Here is a 12429-nt window from a genome sequence, read left to right as displayed (position 1 = left end):
GACTTCAGAAAAGCCTTCGATCTGGTAACCCATGATCATCTCTTAGCCAAAACTGGCTAACTGCGGCCTCGGCCTCACCACGATCCGCTGGCTAGGGAATTGGCTCCATGGTCGGACCCGGATGGTGGTGGTTGACGGAAGTCAATCGTCGTGGTGCGTGGTCACCAGTGGGGTCCCTCAAGGCTCTGTCCTTGGGCCTACACTGTTTAACGTCTTCATTAATGATGTGGACACTGGAGTCAGAAGTGGACTGGCCAGGTTCACTGACAACACCAAACTCTGGGGTAAAGCATCCACACCTGAGGGCAGGAGGGCAATCCAGGCTGACCTGGACAGGCTCAGGAAATGGGCGGACGAGAACCTGATGGTGTTTAACACCGAAAAATGCAAGGTTCTCCACCTTGGGAGGGAAAACCTGCAGCATGCTTATAGGGCTAGTAAAGCGACCAAAATGCTGGCTTGCATCCATAGATGCTTCTCAAGCAAATCCCGGGACGTCATTCTCCCCTTGTACTCGGCCTTGGTGAGGCCGCAGCTGGAGTACTGATTCCAGTTTTGGGCTCCACAATTCAAAAAGGATGTGGAGAAGCTTGAGAGAGTCCAGAGAAGAGCCACGCGCATGATCAGAGGTCAGGGAAGCAGACCCTACGATGACAGGCTGAGAGCCCTGGGGCTCTTTAGCCTGGAAAAGCGCAGGCTCAGGGGTGATCTGATGGCCACCTACAAGTTTGCAAGGGGTGCTCACCAGGATCTGGAGGAACGTCTGTTCACCAGAGCGCCCCAAGGGATGACGAGGTCGACCGGTCACAAACTCCTCCATGACCGTTTCAGGCTGGACATAAGGAAGAACTTCTTTACTGTCCGAGCCCCCAAGGTCTGGAATAGCCTGCCACCGGAGGTGGTTCAAGCACCTACTTTGAACGCTTTCAAGAGACATTTGGATGCTTATCTTGCTGGGATCCTATGCCCCTTGCTGACTTCCTGCCCCTGGCGCGGGGGGCTGGACTCGAAGATCTTGTGAGGTCCCTTCCAGCCTGAACGTCTATGAAATCTATGAAGCCACCCCCCGCGGCATGGGCTGCCAGATGTGGAAGTCCAGACATGGGATCAGCCTTATTTCCATGACTCTGGGATGCAGTCAGAGTTGATTCACAGATGCCCCTAGCTGGCTGCCTGTCCTCAGCTGTACCTGGAGCTCACAAGCCCAGCTCAGAGACTGTGGATGCCACCATGGTGGAGAGCATCTTCTGGTGGCTCCCACAGCCCTACCTGTTTTTGGGAGCATAACAATCTCATCAGCCACTTCTGAGATTGTCCAACAAGCCCCTTCCTGGAAGCATCCTCAAGGCTGTCCCTCAAAGCCATCCTTAAAGCTGTCCTGTGAAGTGGCACTTAATTCAGAAGCTGGTGACAGTCAAGCTGCTGATGTCTTGAGGCCCATCATAGCACCAAGCTTAGCTCCTTGTCCTGTCTGCCTCCATCTGCTGCCAGATTGCAAGCTCTTTGGGGCAGGGGATGTCTCTATTTAGTGCTTCTGCAGTGCCTGGCACCGTCCCTAACCAGCTGCTCAGGTCGCACAAACAAGGAGCACCGAGAGTCCTAGCAAGCACATCCAAAGTGATGTCCCCCCACCCCATCCAGCACAGCCACAAGACTTCATTGCGTAAACTCTCCCAGCTGCTTCCACCCTCCAACAACCAGAGGCCAATGCAAGTTTGGGCAGAGGCAGCGAGCGAGATCCTTGGAGGGAAGCCAGCGCTTAGCTCCCACAAACGGTTTGTGGCTAACAATTGCTGCAAAAGCCCTGTTGCGCAGATGCTTCCCAGACTAAAACATATTATTCATGGCCTGGCCCACTTCAGGAGCCAGCCTTTCCAAGTACTGCTTCTGCAGCTGCCCCAGCCCCAAGGAGGTATATAAACCCTCCCTGCTGCATCAGTTGAGAAACACCAGCTGAGATGAAGCCTTTCCTGACGGTGCTCCTGACTGCGGTCCTGTACGCAGAACAAGGTGAGGCTCCCGGGGTTCATGCTGGGCCATGCTAGAGCTCCTACAGAAGTGATGGGCAGGGCTGGGTTGGTTGCATTTGGCCATGCCCACCGTTTCGGACCTATGAAACGGCACTGGGAAAAGGATGGGGAAAGCTCAGATCCCCTCCAGGATGTCTCTCTTTATTTATTCCCCTGGTGGGTCTAAGTAAGGGATGTCCTATTCCTCTCACGCAGGCCAGTTCTGCTCTGCAACGAGTGGATTTAAATGCACCTTTATATCACCCTCCCCATCTGCAAACCGAGAGGCCAGTTTCATGTCATTACATCAGTGGGGTTTCCTCAGCCTCAGTTCCTTTAACTTTCTGTATCTTGGCTCAAATATCCCAGTGGTCTTTCCAGCCCAGGAGCAAGGGGGCTGGACCCGATGATCTGTAAGGTCCCTTCCAGCCCCTATAAAACTATGAAATGACTTCAAATTTTACCCCCAAGTTCTGCCCCCCTTCCTGTATTCTAGCACCCCACTTGAATATAACACCCCCTATGTACCCCAAGGAGAGTCAGATCAGCCTGAAAACTGGAAACTCAGCTTGAAAAGTCATGGTATCCACACCTTGAACGCTGTGCCCCGTTGTGGTCCGCACACCCCCAAAAGGAGATAGAAGAGCTAGAGATGGGCAACAAGGATGACGAGGGGTACAGAGGGGCTTCCCTGGGAGGAGAGACTAAAGAGCCCAGGCATTTTATAATATTTTATAAATATAATATTTACATATAATATATAATATACAATATATTTTATAAATATAATATTTCATTTTATAAAAGATGCTTGAGGTGGGGAATATAAAGCTGTACAAAATACTAAATGGTGAAGAAGCAGACAAGTTTCTTTGGGTGAATGTGCTATCTTTTATTAGAGCAACTAAATAGTTGGAAAAAATTGTTCTTTGCAAGTTTTTGAGCACAAGCGCCCTTCTTCAGGCAGAGGGAGAGTCTTTGCATGTGAAGAAGGGTGTTTGTACATGAAAGCTTGCAAAGAATGGTTTTTCCAACTATTTAGTTGCTCTAATAAAAGATCTCAAAGAACCTGGTCTGCCTTTGTCTCTAGACCAACACCCTCCAGAAATGGGGATGAGAAAGTCAGGAGGGATTTATTATTGACTGTTGAGGCATGATGAAAGCCAGTGCTTTACATCTGGAACAGCACATCTGCCTTGGTCCCATCCGTGCAGGAGGGTTTTCCTGCAAGGAAGCATTAGCCCTTGCATTGCTCTTGGAGGCGAGAGAGCTGAAAAGATGGATCTGCTCGAGCAAACCCTACAGGCTGTATGTTTCCTAGGGCAAGACAATAGACCGCAAGTGGCTTGAGACGTAGGGCAGAAGCTAAGGGGGCTGGGGGTAGGCTAGGGGAAGTGGATGCTTGTTTTATCTCCCGTGGTTGTGACTTGAATGATGTGTCCTTCCTCAGCTAACGCACTGATATGTTATACGTGCAACGCGCAGCCCAGCAATGACTTATGCATGGTGGCCGACGACTGCCCGAATAATGCCAAATACTGCGGCACCACCGTTGTCATGAACCCACCTGGTAAGTCTCAGTTTTGTTGACTAGCAGAGCTCGCCCGGCTACCCGCCTGGGTGTGCACAGCTCTGCAACCAGCTGTGCTACGACACTGCCTCTCCCCTCCAGCCTTGGGCAAGGCACTTAACTCCTGTTGTGCTTTCCCAATGGAGATGGTACAGTTCTCTACCTTGCTGCAGCGGCGGGAGGTATAAAGAATGTTTGTTTGCATGCCAAGCCCTAGATAATTGCTAAGGATTCTCATTAATTACCAAGGAGGATATTGGTCAAAGGTGGGACTGTGATGGCGGCGTGCAAGAGGTGTCTTGATACAGCTGTGCAGGCAGGGGTTTGAGCCGTGATCTGAATCCATGCTCCCCACCAGCCCAGCTCTAAAGAGGTTCCTGGTCACTCAGGTGTGGAGATGAAAGGCAGCTGGATGTGATGATGCCCACATCCCTTCTCGCTGGCCTGCCGTCTGCATGCCAGCCCCATGGATGCAGTGCCCAAGCCAAACAGCAATTATACTCAGCTGCTTCAGCCTGCAATGCTCCCTGGCCCCTAGTCTTTGGAGATCCCCCCCCAAATCAGATCACTCTCTATTTCCTCTTTCCTACAGGAAAAGAAATGTCCTATTCCCTAATGGTCCTATTTGGGCCCTGCAAGTAAGGCCCAAATAGTACTGTAGGTAGTGACCACCCCTGTCTCCCCTGATATATGAAGCTCCCAAATATCTCTCACATCTCAGTTGCTTAGTAGCTCATCTCAAATGCTTATTACCAAGGCTATGTTGGAAAAACAAAGCGTGAAGCTTTTGGCGAGAGCTGCTGTACGTGCATCTGCTTTGGGGAGAGGCATTTTGCTAGAGGCAAATGAAAGTAAATGCCTACACCCACGCCTATCCACACCCAGGAAACCAAAGCCAGGTACCAGCAAGAGCTAGCTGGAATAGTCTATTGAAAAACCATATGAATGTGCCACTGGGATAAATTCCCTTTAGAAATCTCATGATGAAGCTTGTGATCCCCTGGCTTGCAAAACTGTCTGTCTCTTCCCCCTCCATCGGGGGCTGGACCCGATGATCTCGCGAGGTCCCTTCCAGCCCTAATGTCTATGAAATCTATGAAATCCCTTTGGCTGTGTTTAATTTACGGATTTAGTGCACTAATCGATGCCAGTCCAGTCCATCACCCCTTGCACCCAATCATACGGTGCCCCCAAAATCATTGTGGCACTGGGGCCTGATTAACAACCTCCCACCGAGAGCTCCCTCATGCGATTTAAGACCTCCCTCCCCATCCCAAACCATGCAGCTGAGTCCCCTCTAGGGAAGTGGAAGGCCACAAACTCTATGGGTTTAACTTAACGCCCAGTGTAGCATCACTCTTTGCCCCCCTAGCAATGGGAGAGCGGGCCATCATTGCAACATCTCTGTTTCTGATTGCCAGCCAAGGGTGGATCCAGCTGCACCTCCCTTCGATTGCTGCTCCACCCAAGTTCAGCATTTCTGTTCAGGCAACAGGGAGGGAGTCCGCTGACTTCGTGGCTCATTCCTACCCGATTCCTTCGAAACTCTTCATTCCACAGGTGTTAACAGCCGTCTCCTTTGCAATGGTCTTGATTTTCCACTAATCAAGCTATCCTTTCATTTGCAATTCTGCTGTCTGTTAGTGGCTCCTGGTAATATAGCTCCTATTTCACAGCCCTGCAGACTGGTTTTTAGCTAAAAACATGAACTCAGGTGTGGAGACATGAATTTAGGCCTGCAAATAACCTTCAGTGAAGTACCAGATGCCGTGCTCAAGAAAGCTTGGTTTTGTTTTATGAATCTGAAAGAGGTGCACATTTAATGCTAATGACTACAGGACGAATGAAATGTCTTTTCATTATTTTTTGCCTAGTTTATTCTTGGTTTGCACATTATTTGTTTTTGCTTCAATCTTAAACTGAATAATGCAGCCCTTAGCCACTAAATTATTAATAAAGCTTCTAGTTTTCTCTTTAGCTGGAGCAAATGCATGGTGTTTTTGTATGTGATGATGCACCACCCTATCTGTGCCCCCCTTTGCAAAATCCTAGACCTGCCCATGCTGCCAGCAGAGCTGATATACAGAGCAAGGGGCTCCTCCGTGGCCCAGATGCAGTAACACGGCATTTCTGCTTCTCCTTTCATTAGGCTTTTCCAGCGGGATACGCATCAGCAAGATGTGCATGGTCATGTGTCAAGAAACCAGGCAAAACAATGGAAGCATGTCCACCACTTGCTGCCACACTGACTATTGCAATTATAACAGTGCGGCCACCTCCGGGATCAGCGCTGCTGTGCTGGTGGCTGCCTTCCTGGCCAGCTCCCTCCATCTCCTGTCCTGGACTGGACCCTGATGCATTGGGGAATTGCAGGGGTTGGGCATCTTAAATAGCAAGACCCTGTTTGCAAAGAGTTTCCTTGTTGTGTTTCTCACCACAGTTGTGCCCTGAAACCTCCCCGACCCAGCCCCGTGTCTCTCAGCCCATCTGCTCAGTTGAGCAGAGTTGCGGGAAACTCAGCCGAGAAGTGCTGCCCTTGTAGACAAACCTGGTTGAGTCTAGGGTGGGAGCTGCCACCCGGCAGGCCCCACTAGTAATGATGCTCATCATCGGGGGGGGGGTCACAGCAGTAACGATAACGGCTCTTATTCTGCCCTAAAAGCAAAGCACGGGACGGCTGGGTAAGGGTGGTGGTGGAGGTGATGCGCTTCAGTCCCCGGGGTCTGGCCACGCTGAGGCTGCCAGCAGTGACTCTCTCCCTGATTTCCCACCCGGCCAAGCCACTAATAAAAGAAACCCTTGAAAGAAGTGAGCCTTAAATTCATCAATTCATCAATCAGCCTCCAAAGTGAAGTTCTTACCTTGAGAAGGGAGACATGTCAGAGGTATCCACCGTAGGCTCAGCCATTGCTTTTGATTTCAGGTGGATGGCGCCAGCGACGTGCAGCCAGGTGAACCCTCGATGTTTATGCACATTGCAGGTGCATAGCTGAGAAGAGGGGCTCCGGCAAACCGATGAGCGGTGTCCCTTGGCTGCGGTATAAGGGGAGACAGGCCATCACCCCACCCCAAAGCTTGCTGTGACCCCCCCTGATGATCAGAAAGGCAACTGCTTGGAGAAAATGATCCTGTAATGATAGATCCCATGTTCTAGCATCATGTGCAGGGACAATCACTGCCCCAGAGGAGGTATTAGCTGCCCACAGCTTTATCTACTCCCATCTCATCACTTGCTACCCAGTTCCCATCCCCAAAACTGCACCCAGCTCTGATCACATCTCCCCCAGCGCCCTTATCAGCATCAGCACCCGACACCGGTACATCACTGCTCATGGTATTTGTGGCTGGGGAACAGAAGATAGACACAGGTTTCATCCCCTCTGAGGAAAAACAAGTCATTGCTTGGCCTGCTGCCGGGCGATCCTGGTGGGTGTCACAAAGGTTGAAGCTTGCTGTGACCCACCTGATGCAATCCCAGCCTCAGCAAAGGCTGCAGGTAGGAGAGTCACAAGGCAGGTAAGTGGAGGGGACTCGGTGCTTGTGGAAAGAGAGGTCCTTGCTGCAAGGAGCTTCCAGAAACACTGCAATTAAACCAAGCTGTAGGGCTTTCTGCCAGAGGACAAGAGATTAATTGCAGAGATTAATCCCCACCTGGAGTCTGTAGAGCCCACACCCAGGTGCCTGCATGGTAGACACGCTCTCCCTGTCTGCTCCAGCTCGTCTGCTGGGGCCAGGACCCCTATGAACAAGGCATCAGCAGCCTGCTGGGTACTCAAGGGGGTACGGCTTATACACTAGCACACATGCTCATAGCTGTGGGTAGTTAGGCCACTGACAGCCCCTTGGTCAGCAAAGCCAGCTGGAGGCAATTCAGCCTGCTGCTGCCCAGGCTCCTGGACATGACGGAGGAACCGGTGCAACCAGCATCACCGGTGCAGTAACGTACTGAACCAGGACAACAGGGAGGCAAGGAGCAGGATGGAGATTTTATGCTCTGGAGGAAATGGGAGAATAAAGTCCAGATTTTGCAGTCAGCCAGACATGGCAGGAAATGAGTTTGCTTGCAAAACTACCTTGAGAATATAAATCCTGAGAACTCTTCCTTGTCTGACCTGCTCCAGGTGCCCAAGTACCACAGTGAAAGGCACCCCAGGGATGTTGGGAGCTATGCAAAGCCAGATGAGCTTGCAAAGGTCTTTGCACACCACATCGCCTTCTGCTCTCCCATAGTCGCAGGCCTTACACTGGTCCTACCTGGAGATAGCCACGGAGGGGTCGCGGTAGCTGAGCGAAGCTGTTGCAATCAGCACTCTGGATGCATTTGGAAAACAAACCACTTGGGGCCACCAAGGCGGTTATGGGAACACATTTGGGAGCACTGTTGAATTAGGAAGCACAATAGCAAAGGGAGGATGCTCTAACCAGAGCCTGGAAACACCAAGACACCACCACATGATCCAGGTTCATATTGGAGCATTGGACCAAAAGAAATCTCACGAGGTTCAACAAGTCCTGCACTTAGGAGGGAGCAATCCCATGCACCAGTGCAGGCTGGGGGTGACTGGCTCTGCAGAAAAGGACCTGGGGGTTATAGTGGGTAATAAGCTGGATATGAGCCAGCAGTGTGCCCTCGGTGCCAAGAAGGCGACCGGCATCCTGGGCTGCATTGGTAGGAGCGTTGCCAGCAGATCGAGGGATGTGATTCCTCCCCTCTATTCTGCACTGGGGAGGTCACATCTGGAGTCCTGTGTCCAGCTGTGGGCCCCCACTACAGAAAGGATGTGGCCCTTAGAGATCATGATGGAGTGTAGAGGTGGGGACAGTCCCTTAGGTCATGCCCAGGCCTTAGAGAGACACTCACGGCGAAAGATGCAGGAACCCCATGGCGTCCGTGTGACACCCGAGATGTCCGGCCACCGCCTCTTCCTGACCTCACCCAAGTTGCTGCAATCACAACGGTCAGGACCAAAATAGCCCCTTCCTGGTGGTGCAATGATCGCCTCCATCTCCTCACTTCTTCAGTCTCCTTCCTGGTACAACAATGCTTCTCTCTGTGGCATGCAAGACCTGGGCATGATGTTCCCACCCTGTTTCACTTCCTGCTCGCCCTTGCATCCAGGCCTCGTCCAGTACAGGATGCAGCTGCTTCTGCAGGTGCTATGAAGTGGAGGTGGGCTAAGAGAGCCTGCTGCATACAGGCCTGCTGGGAGGCACCCCAGAGCATGGCACCTCTATTTCTACAAGGATGGATTGCAAGGCTTTATGACCCCAAGACTGCATCCGTGCCTTTAGCACCCATGCATGCAGGATCATTGGAAAGTCAGACTAGAAGAGACCTCACAAGGTCATCTAGTCCAGGCCCCTGCTCAAAGCATCCCAGCCAAGTGTCTGTCCAACCTGCCCTTCCAAGTTTCCAAGCATCATTTCCATCAGCCTATTCCAATGCATGACCACCCTCATAGTCAGAAAGTCCCTCCTCACCTCCAGCCTCCATTTCCCTTGCTGCAGCTTCCTCCTAGTTAGAGAAAAATCCCATCTTCATCCACCCGTCAGGGATTTGAAGACCCGTCAGGGACTATAAGTACCCGTCAGGGATTTGAAGACCATGAGCAAGTCCTCCCCTCAGTTTTCTCTCTTCTCTAGACAAAACAACCCTACTTCTTTCAGTCTTTCCTCATCATCAGTCTTATTTCCTAGGATGCTATTCATTTTTGTTGCTCTGTGCTACGTTCTTTCATCTCTTTCTTAAAGTGCGGGGCCCAAAAGTTGACACAGGACTCCAGGTGAGTCCTCAACTGGGGAGCCTCCATCTGGGCTGTAGAGATGGACCCTTACCCACCTTGGGAAACAGGTGACTAGTAGGAGTTTGCAGTGACCCAGGACAGCCTTGGCCAAGCAAAGCACATGGCAGTAGAGACTCTGGACAGGCACTAATGTGTGCTGCAGGGATGCATGGCACATCCACTCCATGTGCTGCTCCCTTTGCCGTTCCCCTTGGGGCGACTTGCCCTCTCTGCAGGAGGATGATTCATCTTCGAGCGCCCACAATTATTTGGTTCTCCTGCCCAGACTTCACAGGAAGCAGCTCAACCATCGCCAGGCCCAGCTGGGAAACGCCAAATCACTCATCCATGAGTTACTGATGACAGCTCTTGGTCTGGCCTCTGGACTGGCATTCAGCCTTGACCACAGTGATCTCTTCCTTTCTCGCACCTCCATCCCTGGCCCCATTGCAAAACACCATGAATGCAGCTGATCACCGTATACTATATTTTCTCAAGTATGACACGCCTTAGACTATAATGCACACCTTGTTTTAAAAAGCAGAATAAAGAAGACGAGATTTTCCCTTGTAGTAACTGAGTTGCAGCGGCTCGGGAGCTGAACCTGCTCACTGCTGTGCTCCCTGTGTAGATGCTACTTTTGGCTCCACCAAGCAGAAATTGGCTCTTACCCTATTTCTCAGGTATAACGTGCACCCCAATTTCCAGAGGTTGTTTTTGGGGGGAAGAGGTGTGTGTTGTATGCAACACAATATGGTAAATTAAACCGACACATGAAAAATAATTGCTTGGGACATTGGCACTGACTTATTTTTGCTGGGGTGGGCTATGATGATGGATATGTGGGAAGTTTTATGCATTTCAAGCCACAGCCTTCTTCCTGAGGATGGCCAGGCCCTCAGGCCCCCACATACTTGGTACCTCTGGTTTGGGGTGTACAAGTCATAATCTTTCTTTTCCTGGTCCTGAATGAGCATTATGCTTGCCAGCACCCAAACGACTTGGCTTGACTTGTCTGTTGTGTCTGACTCTTGCGGTCTTCTTTCCCTGTCTCCTTAGATCAGTGGGTCTCAACCTTTTTGGACTCAAACCACCCCTGGACTTGAGGCACCCCTCCATTACTTTTGTGAATTGAGTGGCACCCCATTTCAAAAATTATTTTTTATATTACAATGATTATCCCTTTGCAGAATCATAGACAATAAGGGTTGGAAGGGACCTCAGGACGTCACATCTAGTCCAACCCCCTGCTGCAAGCAGGACCAGCCCCAGCTACATCATCCCAGCCAAGGCTGTGTCTATCTGGGTCTTGCAAACCTCCAAGGATGGAGAGTCTACCACCTGTGTGGGATAATTCAGGCAAGGACAAGCCTGAGCCTGTGTTTATCTACCTAGTTCATCTGCTTATCTTCTTCTACACCCTTCAAAGGATCTGGAGGCACCCCGGTTGCAAATCACTGCCTTCGACTGTGATTGCACATGGGCTATGCTTGCCAATGCTCAGATGCAGCTCAATGGGTCCTCATCCACACTGGGCCTGTGGGTGTTATTGCAATAGGAACGAGCAGCTTAATACCGAATAGCCTTGCAAATTCCTCCTGTTTTCCTCTGCTAAGACTGAGGGTGAGAGCATTGCTGTTGAGCTACCCTGGCTCTGGGGTAAAGCAGCTGTTTCCCAAAGGGCTGTGTGTAGCAATATTCCAGTTGTGTGCACACCGGGCGACTTCTGGGTGCCGCCTGCAAACCGCGTAATGGCAGGTGGACAAAGATATCATGCGTCCGGTTGGGTCACCCCCATTTCTTGGGTGGGCCAAGCCCTTTATAGGAATGGAGCCCAAGGGAGTCTTACATAATGTCATCTGGTGGGAAAGCCGAGGAGTTAGCGCGCCCTGACACACCTCCGCGGCGCATGCTCCCTGGAAAAGGGTGGCATGAACAGGGCCTGAATCACTGTTGAGTTGCTTCACTGCTTGCCGCCCTGCCAGCTCTGAAGTCTTAGAGGTTACAAATCAAATGCATCTGTGCTATCACGCGATGGGCCCCCGAAGCACGCGGTGTGGGCGGTTTGGGTCCATCTTTTGCTATGGGAAGACCTAGCTCCTTTCCCTCACTGCGTGCTTGAGGGGGGCTTGGTATCTCCTGATGTATTGAGTACAATCTCCCTTTACAAGAACGCACACCCCCACTTGTACCCATTCCTCTGCCCTCCCATCTATCCAGGCCTCCTTCTCCAGATCTACCCTGCCCCACATCTGTTTTGCTCTCCCCCTGTTGCAGCGAGCGTTGCTGGTGTATCTGTCCATCTCCATATCAGCTCTCTCCCACCTCCACCTCCTGCATGCCAGGGTTCATCACCCCTATCTTGGGGTGAGTGGTGGTAGCAGCATCCCCCCTCTTCCCTTCTCCAGACCGGGTCTTGCAGCAATGGAGAGGAGAAGCCGGGCAGAAAGCACCTAAGGAGGGCAGGGCAAGAAGGGCTTGCAGCCTCTCTGAACTGCTGGCACGCCTGCTTCGTCCCTTCCTATGAAAACAATATTGGCTCCTCCCGAGGCGAAGAGCTCAGGCCAAAACCTACAAACACCCCAACTGGCTGCCCTTCCTAGGAGGTGGGAGAGCAGGGTTATCTTTCCCCTGAACTCATCAATAGGGTGGACCTTCTGCCTTCAGCAAGAGACCAGCATCAGACCTGGCACCCAAAGAAACCACAAGAACCAGGAGCACCCTGCCTATTGCCCCTCTGACATCAAAGGAGTCATGTCTGGGGGCAACTGCTTCATGCATAATGCACCAGCTAATAACAGGAGTCCTTTATTCATGTTAAACTCCCTTGGCTCTGTTTTAAAGGTGCTAGACATGAAGGTGCTTCGGTTCATCGTTCCAGACTGATTGCAGGGGGTCTCCTCCAAACACTTCCCTCCAGCAACTGGAGTCCATCCTCCGGGTCCTCCAGACGTGCAGCGACCGCTGCTGGTGGAAGACACAGAGCCGCTGTTTCTCAAGAAGTGTCTCAGGTCTATTAAAAACACACAGGTGGCCTTAAATACTGAGCAGATTGCATGGGTGGTAT

At 51.4% G+C, this 12429-nt stretch overlaps 1 protein-coding gene across 1 annotated transcript; it reads left to right on the top strand.

The window, feature by feature from the left end:
* Positions 1-1882: 1882 nt before the first annotated feature.
* On the top strand, positions 1883-6387 carry LOC102388283 (prostate stem cell antigen-like). The gene is made up of 3 exons (XM_014523384.2): positions 1883-2010; positions 3460-3579; positions 5729-6387. Exons 1-3 carry the CDS (start codon positions 1959-1961, stop codon positions 5932-5934), a joined length of 378 nt encoding a protein of 125 aa, XP_014378870.1. The 5' UTR covers positions 1883-1958; the 3' UTR covers positions 5935-6387.
* The last annotated feature ends 6042 nt before the right edge of the window (positions 6388-12429 follow it).

The sequence above is a fragment of the Alligator sinensis genome, unplaced genomic scaffold, assembly GCF_000455745.1.
Source record: "Alligator sinensis unplaced genomic scaffold, ASM45574v1 scaffold1054_1, whole genome shotgun sequence".
NCBI classification, from domain to species: Eukaryota; Metazoa; Chordata; order Crocodylia; family Alligatoridae; genus Alligator; species Alligator sinensis.
The sequence above is the reverse complement of the archived record's forward strand: the minus strand, read 5'-3'. Positions and strand labels throughout refer to the sequence as shown.